The sequence below is a fragment of the Polypterus senegalus genome, chromosome 2, assembly GCF_016835505.1.
Source record: "Polypterus senegalus isolate Bchr_013 chromosome 2, ASM1683550v1, whole genome shotgun sequence".
In the NCBI taxonomy this organism is placed as follows: domain Eukaryota; kingdom Metazoa; phylum Chordata; class Cladistia; order Polypteriformes; family Polypteridae; genus Polypterus; species Polypterus senegalus.
This window is the reverse complement of record NC_053155.1, coordinates 278,248,513-278,258,147: the sequence shown is the minus strand read 5'-3', so window position 1 is coordinate 278,258,147 and position 9,635 is coordinate 278,248,513. Positions and strand designations below refer to the sequence as shown.

General features: G+C 37.5%; 1 protein-coding gene across 1 annotated transcript; it reads right to left on the bottom strand.

The window, feature by feature from the left end:
- Nucleotides 1-7,494: 7,494 nt before the first annotated feature.
- On the bottom strand, nt 7,495-9,036 carry LOC120524508 (olfactory receptor 1468-like). Its single transcript, XM_039746342.1, has 3 exons — nt 9,030-9,036; nt 8,008-8,447; nt 7,495-7,635 (listed from the first exon to the last, which is right to left on the bottom strand). Exons 1-3 carry the CDS (start codon nt 9,034-9,036, stop codon nt 7,495-7,497), a joined length of 588 nt encoding a protein of 195 aa, XP_039602276.1.
- Nucleotides 9,037-9,635: the final 599 nt, after the last annotated feature.

Below are 9,635 nucleotides of genomic sequence, written 5' to 3'. Positions count from 1 at the left end.
AGCTGGCATCTGGACCAACTCAAAGAAATGTTTCTTTGGGCTGACCAAAACCACATATTTGGGTTACCTAGTGGGTAGGGGCACCGTCAGACCACAGTGTTCAAAAGTTCATGCCATACTGAATTGGCTTCATCCAAAGAGCAAACGACAAGTCCAAGCCTTCCTGGGTCTAGCAAGTTACTACCTGTTCCTGGCTTCTCAGAGAGGGCAACACCTTTGACAGATCTGACAAAGAAGTGGAACCATAACTGTGTGGTATGTGATAACAAAGCAAGCACTGCATTCCGTGACCTTAAACAGGCCCTTACGTCAGCACCGGTGTTGAGAACACCAGATTTCTCTTTACCTTTTATCCTCCAGATGGGCACTTCAGACACCAGAATTGAAGACATGCTTAGCCAAAGCATCGATGGTGCTGAGCACTCCATCATGTTCCTGAGCTGGAATCTGCTGGATCGGAAGACCAGGTATGCTGCACTTGAGAGAGAAGCCCTCGCAATCAAATAGGCTGTGACACAGCTGAAGTACTACCTTTTGGGCCGAGAGATCACCCTGGTGACAAAACGTGCCTCCCTCCAGTGGATGGCCCTACACAAGGAGTGGAATCATCAAGTCACAAGGTGGTTTTTGGACCTTCAGCCTTACTGCTTCACTGATGTAGGCACTCTCTACAGGCTAATGCAGATGTCCCCTCCCACGTTCATGACCTCTTGGTCCTGGACGCTCGACTTAGTGGGTATGAGCTGAGAGGGGGAGCCGTGTCACACACTTGCCCATAGGAGACAGTCAAAGGGCTAAAGTGAGGGTAAGATGTCAGCTCGGGGGTTGATGAAGTGCACTAACCTCTTTTCTCCCTCTTTTACAGATCCTCAGAAGGGAAACCTAGCTAAACCAGCATCAACTTCCACATTCCTGTCCAAACAACTCCCTCCTACAACCTCACTTCCGCCACTTTCCACACGGACAGGCCTATTCCTGCACACTATCTATAAAAGCCTGCATCTCTCCTCCCCATTCAGTTCTGCTTGGACTCAGTCTTTTTTGATCAAACGTTAGTTTTCATTACCGTGTCTTATAATATATGGGGTGGATCACCAGACCTTTTTCTTTCTCTTTTCTTGTTTGAGAACAGGCACCTTAAAGAAGGATCTGTACCAGGGGATAGCAACTTCCATCTATACAGGTACAGTATGTTAGTGCAGTAATTTAATAGACAGCCACACCGGTTTGGTGATGCAGTTGTGCCATTTTAAAGCCTTGTTGTCAGAATTTGTACGTGTGGGAGCATGATTACATGGAAGTCCCTAAGAAAGCATACAACAGCTATCATTGAAGACATATAAACCAGGTCAGTATTGCAGAGCTTAAGTCTCTGCAATATCAGGTACAATGGAGAACACAGCTTTGATAGGTGCCAATCCACTGCTATATGTGTTCACACATGCAAATACATATAGTATTTACTCATTCAAAGTAGACTGGTTTTAGGATGGCATTTAAACCAACACTCATTTGTTTTTAATTTGCCCTCAGACAAGGGCAGAAATAGTAGATTTTACACAGACAATTAACTGTCTGATGCAATGGTTGTTTGGTGCTAGTGCTGCTGCCTTGCAACAGGGAAACCAGGGTTTGCATCACGGGGTGCTCACTGCATGGAGTTTGCATCCTAATCCCATGTCTATGTGGGTTTCCCATAATCCAAAGGCATGCAGTTTAGGTGGACTGCCAATGCTAAATTAGCCCTTGATGGGTCGGTATTGGTGTTTGTTCACCCAACAATGGGCTGGTGTCCTGTCCAGGGATTACTCTTGTCTTGCACCTGATGCTTGCGGGGATAAGATAGACTCCAGCTTCCTGCTCTGGATAAGTGGGGTTAGAAAATGGATGGATGGACAGAATAAGCAGGGCATTATTCAAATCGTTGCTCCAGAGATATGAGGGAGAAGTGACAGTCACCAATTTGGGAACTGAGATGTACAGTATATTTTCATGGTTATGCAACCTGATTTGTCTAGTGTCCCAGTTTAGCAGAGACATTATTTTAGTCATTCTTATAGTAGGTTTGAAAGTCTACATCTTTTGTTTCAAGTTTGATGAAGACAAAATGAAAATATTAATGCCAATAAGTATAACGAGAAGATGGAGAATGAGTGAACAATGAGGATTGCAGTTTGGATCATAAGTATTTTGCATACTTTAATGTGATATTGTAAAATACTTTAAAGCATACATTCCTGTTATCAGGTACACCAATTGTGTTATACAGTTCTCCCCATCAATCTCTTTTCTGAACATAATTATTGCATTACAAAGTCACAGGCAGTTGGATCTCTGCATCACTGAAATGTGACATAAGAACCATCTCTAGATGTAACTGCAATCCATCACAGAGCTAACTCACACACACACCCTTATTTACCTATTTAGGCAACTACAAAATGTACAGTTACAGAATATGTGTCTTTCTCACATACATTATTGCATCAGTCAGATACCAACTGGAATAACAAGACAGGAAAAAACAACAACATCATTGCTTAATTTTTGTTTGCATAGAGAAGGCATGCTATGTAGAATAATTGGAAAATCAGTGCGCTCTTTAGAATATTTTGTCATAGTAACAGATCGTGGTTTATTATTTAAACATGGTATTACAGTATATGCAATTTACGTATAGTTATGTGTTATGGACAGTGAATACACAAAACCTTTGTCAGTATATTGAGATTTTTTTCATAAACCTCACAATATGACCTTAGATCTGGTCTTTACTTTTCATTGAAATACTCTGTGCTTTACAGTTACATTTTTCTACACTACTCCAATACTAAATGTAAAACAATGTGGGGATGCCTAACTACAATATCACTTAAATACATCCATCCATGCATCCATTTTCTAACCCGCTGAATCCGAACACAGGGTCACAGGGGTCAGCTGGAGCCAATCCCAGCCAACACAGGGCACAAGGCAGGAACCAATCCTGGGCAGGGTGCCAACCCACCGCAGGACACACACAAACACACCAAGCACACACTAGGGCCAATTTAGAATAACCAATCCACCTAACCTGCATGTCTTTGGATTGTGACACGGGAGAACATAACTCCACGCAGGGAGGACCCGGAAGCGAACCGGGTCTCCTAATGAGGCAGCAGCACTACCACTGCGCCACCGTGCCCCTTAAATACATTTCAGAACTAATTAATCAACTTAAATAATAATTTGAATGATCATTTGAGAGACTTTAACTGAAGCACCCACCATATGGGTGCCATGGACTCATAGAAAAGAGGCTGAAATATTTACATATTGAACTCGATTTTCTAAATTCTGTCCTTCACATTTGGTAGACAGTTACAAGCATACTGTCATGTTTTGGGTCCAGAAATGCACAAATTACACTCAGGAAAGTCCTTTTAAACACACTTTATTCTTGAAACAACAATAATTGGAGTCAGGGAATACTTTCTGTGTGGGTGTTTGAGTGTCTCTGAGTTTGCATTTCCTGTACTTTCCGTACTATTTGTTTCTAGCACATTTACCATATAGATGATGAGGTATTTTAACTCTTAAATTTAGTGTAATGTAGGATCTATAAAGATTTAGAACGTGTTATCAATTATATCATTTACCTGTATGTTGATTTCTGTAAGAATTAAATAATAACATTAATAAAATTTTAAAATAAGCATTTAAATCAGGGGAGAAAAGAACATTTTCCTTCTATTTTTTTCTTACTATTTTTGCTCATGCTTCTGTTTAACTTCTGTTTTTGTTATGTTTTGTCTCTTTTTGTTCCTTAGACTGAAGAAGTAGGTCTTTCCAGCTTGGTTAATTTATGGGACTCCAGAGGCAGCTGACAAGTATTGACAGGCCAAGCAAAGTGCAGCATTTTTAAGAAAGGGAACCAGAGGGTTGTGTTCCAGCTTTAGGGGGAATCACACGCCTGGGCTTCCCTGGGAAAGCTTAGGCCAAGATTCTGGAAGGGAAGATCCAACTGTTGGTTCAGCCTTAGATTCAGGAGGAACAATGCAGACTTCATCCCAGGCGCAGAACACTGTACCAGCTTTTGACCCTCACAAGGATTCCAGAAGGCTCCTGAAAGTATGCCCAACTGGTCTAAATGTATTTTGTATACTTGGAAAAGGCATACGACCACATCCCTCTGTGTGTCTTGTGTTGGGAGTTTTGCTAGTATGGGGTTGTTAGTTTAAGCACTTTGAGCTACATTTTTTTGTATGAAAATGTGCTATATAAATAAATGTTGTTGTTGTTGTTGTTAGCTGTTCAGTCCCTGTACAACTGGAGCGAACTTGGTTCACATTGCTGGCAGTAAGTCAGATTCATTACTGGTGGGTATGGGACTCGTCCAGGGCTGGCATTTGTCATGAATTCTGTTCATAATTTTTATGGACAGAACTTCTAGGCTCAGTCAAAGAGTGGAGGGTGTCCTGTGCAGTGACTTCAAATTCAAAACTCTGCTTTTAACAGATGATGTTGTCCTGCTGGCTTCATTGGGCTGTGACCTAGACATACATATGGATGGTTGACAGCCAAGTGTGAAGCAGTCGGGATGAGGAAAGGCACCTCCAAGTCCAAAGTCATGGTTTTCAGATAGAAACGGATGGAATGTTCTTCCTGGGTTGGGGATGAGGTGCTGCCTCAAGCAAGGGAGTTTAAGTATATTGGGATCTTGTTATTGAGGTAATGGAAGAAGGGAACAGGAGATCAACAGGCAAATAGGAGCAGCATCTACAATTGTGTAAATTTTGTATCAATCATTCATGGTAAAGAGGGAGCTGAGCTAAAAGGAAAAGCTCTTGATTTATCGGTTGATCTACATTCCTACCTTCAATTATGGCCCTGGAGAGCCACAGTGGCTGCAGGTTTTCATTCCTACCCAACTGCTTAATTAGAAACCAATGCTTGCCAATCTCAGACCTTATTTAATTTTATGGCTTGATATTCTGCAATGTAAGTTTTTTTTATATTATAGATTTTTTCCTTTCCAAGGATGTCATCCAAATGATCTGAAGCCTAAAATGTTTAATTTTTCTATTAAGTGTTTTATTATATCAAACAGTGCAAGATGAACCCACAGAGATGTAAATGGAAACAAGTTAGATGAAGAACTGCTGGCTGCTTTGTCATTTACATCTTATTGCTAATAAGGAGCCATTAAACAGTGAATGCAACAAAATGTCACTTAAGCAATAAGGGCTTCATCAGCAATAATTGATTTCTCATAAAGAAACTGGGTTGGAACGAAAACCTGCTGCCACTGCAGCTCTTCATGACTGACATTGTCCACCCCTGATCCAGATCTATGGGTAGTGACCAAAAGAATTAGGTCGCAAAAACAAGTGGCAGAAATGAGTTTTCTTTCCAGGGTGTCTGGTCTAAGCCTTAGAGACAGGGTAAGAAGCACAGACATTCAGGTGGAGCTGAAAGTAGTGCAACTCTGCCTTGAAAGGATCAGTTCAGGTGATTCGGGCATCTAATGGGAATGCCTCCTGGTCACCTCCCTGGGGAGGTGTTTTGAGCATGACCTCAGGACAGACCCAGGACATGCTGGCATGGAAACGTGGCAGTGAAAAAGGATTCCTGGGCATCATTGCTTAGACTGGTGCCCCTGCAACATAGACCTAGATAAGTGTCAGAAAATGGATGGATGGATGATAAAAGATGATAACAAATATCATTCCAATAAGTGGTTTTACCAAGCCTTTATTTTCCTATTTGATTGTTTCAGGAAGACAGAGCCTGTATAAACTGTGTCTGGCACAAGGCTCAAGAAACCTCTAGAAGTAAAAACAACCCACTAAAAGCTCACTTATGCACAGTATAACCAGGGCATTTTTTGAATTGCCAATTAACTTAAAATGTACATTAAGGTGGAATTAGTTAACCAGGGAACTGGGAAAAATCATACAGGCACTGGAAGAAAATTTAAGCTCTTTATAGTCAGTGAGTGGGCCAGGAATTTTATTAATTTTCATCGAAATGTAAGGTAACAACAGAAACCACTGAATCACTATGCTATCCATGCAGTTAAAGTCAGATTTGGGGACTGTATTAGCACAATTCAGTGGTGTTTTCTATAAATTCTGACATTGTTTCAAGATTTTTTTCTCTTTGTTTAGTTATAATTTGTTTCCCAGTCCCCTTGATCCCAGTGCTTCAAAACAACACTGCTCTGTTTAGTTTACTAGACTTTCATGCAGCTTACTTTTTAAAATTATTTATTACTTGAGCAGCTGTCATTCCACTCTTCATAAGACTATTTAACAAGTTTTAGACGTGTTTTCTTCTCTTTCTGTTTTTCCTTATGCACCCTGGTTCCCATAATGCCAAAGTTTCACAACAAAACCACTTTGTTTTCTTTACCTGCCTATTCAGGCATTTCTATTTTTTATTTTCCTAATAGCTGCTGCACTATTATTCATTAGCATATTTTAGTTGATGTTTGTGTTACATTATGTTTACCAGGTGTGCATTCTGTTCATGAACTTATAGCATGAATTTTCTTTGACTTCAGTTACTGTATATTATATTCTATATATCACAAACCATACAGTACATACTCCATACCACACCATAAATGCGTGCTTTTTATTGCAATGAGATTCCTGCTAGTATTGTCTGTCTGTTCTAATGAACACTAAGCTGTAGAAGTTGTACTTGTCCAGGTTTAAAAAAGTGTAGCCCAGTAAAACTGTGCCTTGAGTGACTGAACTGACTTTGAATGTTTCATAATTCATTAAAAAAGATAGTTATGACCTCTAAAATACCATAGCTGCTTTACAGTTCTATTCTCAAGTGCAGTGCAACTTAAAAGTGAAACTTTTTTTATCCTTTTTATCCAATTTTCTTGTGGTCAAAAATAAAATGAATCCATCTACCCATGCTCATCAAACCTTTTTAAGTATAGAACCATGGGCACACAGTTTTCATGCCAGAGCTACAGGCAAACACATACCAGTTCATCACAAATGACACTCTCAGTAAACAAAACTGCAAATTCAATATTAGTTTGCCTGTATTAATGCATTTATCATAGGGTATTGAGAACATGCCTAATTCTACAGTATTATGGTTTTGAGAAAACACCCCAATCAAAGGGCAAGGATGGTATTCAATAATGAGGATATGGAGCTTCATAAAGGGTAACATCTGACAAAGCACATAGCGCAGTGACTGTCCTTTTCCCATTCTAATAATTCATATTGAGTTTATGTATACATCATAGAGCCCTGAACCCAGTTCATATTTAGAATACTGCTTACAGAGTTAATTAATCTAATAGTTTTATAAATATTGAGGAAACACACAAAGAAAAGACAGGAATCAAAGCTTTCTTTAATCATAATATCATTTTTATTCCTTTTGCAATAATCTGTCTGTTAGACTCACACATAAACATTTTCCCCACCCCTCAACTACACATGTGTAATGGAAACCACATAATTCACATTACTGAGCTGAGATTTATTTGATTTTAGAAGAAATTATGTAAATAAATCTTTTCCGTATACCAGGTAAGATGATCCCATAGATTAACGGATTTAAAAGAGGAGGAACTGTTAAAAATTCTAGAGAAGCAAATAAAGTTATAGCATTTACTTCTCTCTTTAAATTAAGTTTGCTGTCCATTATTTCATATTGTAGTGAAGTTGCAAAAAGGAGTAATGTTACAAGATGGGGCACACATGTCTGAAAAGCTTTAAACTTATGTGATTTAGAACGATTCCAACATACTCTGAGAATTTTAATGTAAGAATACAGAATAAAAATGAAGGGTATAAAAAATAAACACATTACCAGATATCCAAAAATATTATTATTATTTGTGTTTTTGCATGACAATTTGACAAATTCCCAGTTGCTGCAATACAGGCTTCTAATTTGTTTACCACATAAAGGAAGACATGCAGTTAGTGATGTACTAGTAGTTACCACAAACAGAGAGTACATCCAGGCTACAAAAATGAAAAATTGTACTTTTCTAGTTGAAATTAAACTAATATAGTGTAAAGGGAAATTTATTGCTATATATCTGTCATGAGCCATAACCATTAAAATTGATATTTCAACTGAAATATAAAGAGAAATGATAGAAATCTGAATAAAGCAAGCAGGGAGAGAAATTACCTGTATATCTGTTTGAATATCAAATAAGAATTTTATGTAAAAGCTTGATGATCCAACAAGTTCACTAAGGAGTAAATTGCATAGAAAAATGTACATGGGTTCATGCAAGCCTTTGTCCAGAAAAATTACAATAATTATTGAACAATTAAACAGAATAATCAAAATATAAACTATTAATGCAAGAAAGTAATACATGTACTTATTACTCCCTATGTCTTGAAATGCCATAAGTTTGATGTTATTTTCATCAGATGCATTTTCCATCAGTATTTCAGGATGTTTAGGCAATTCTGTTAATTAAATTAAAAAATATGTTTTATAACAAAATATATAAAAATAACTAGCAAAGCAAACATAACGTATTAATTAAATAAAAATGTTTTTTTTTTTGTTTAGTACATAAATTCACCAAATGTAAAGTAACATACTAGGTAAAATTTGGCTTGTTAAGTTTGCTTACAATTATATCCAGTTTTATGTTACACATCATGAATTTACAATGATATAATGTATCTAAAAATGCTCTATTAAATTAAAAAAATGATATAATGAAAGAAAGATCTAGTCTTCGATTTCCAAAGCCTATTAGATATAAGGGTGCAGTACAAAGATCTGTCTATTTATTTTCAAAAATACCTGTAACATAAGGGACTGAGTGCCGTTGCATAATTTAAATAAAATTTAAATCAACAATTATGTTACTATGAGATAAAGATTACTATTTAAATAAAGGGTACCTAACATGAAAGAAATAATTACTCTTCATTTGTTTAGTTTTTGTAGAATGGTAAGCATGTCCATTATGTCCCCTAGATTTTCTCATATCCAAACTTAGTTTGTGCAAAAGCAGTGGTAGCTCATTTAATACTTACCTTTCATTGTAGGATCTTTAGTAAAATATATTCTTGTGACAACGATATAATATGGAGTACATCTTGGATTTTTATACTTTTAATAACATCCTGCAGGGGCTGGAGTTCTTCACCTAATGATCTTTACTATTCTTAGCTTTGATCACCTGGAGATGTCATAGATCATTTTTTCTCCCTCTGAACTACATATTTATTTTATAAAGCATATTTAATGATCATTAAAAATTTTAAGCATCACAAAAAGTAGTCCTCTTTTCATTTTGTAAACACATGTATAACATTACAGTGTCCCAGGGAGCATGGCAGTCCATCACAGAACAAACAAAGGGCAAATAGAGTGTCCCCATTTAATGTGATACGCATGTCATTTAAGATACCAAAGGACACCAGACTACAGTACTTCTAAAAAAACGGACATGGATGAATATTCAAACTGGAAACGGACTGACCAGATAGCAACCCTAAATCACGTGCCACTATACTGGCTAAAACATCTTTTTTAAACCATTTGCCTGTCAAAAATAATACTAGGGTGTTGTAGCAATTTAGCCATTATGAATGTAGTAAGAAGTCAAGCAAAATGACACTTTTTAATGGCTAACTAAA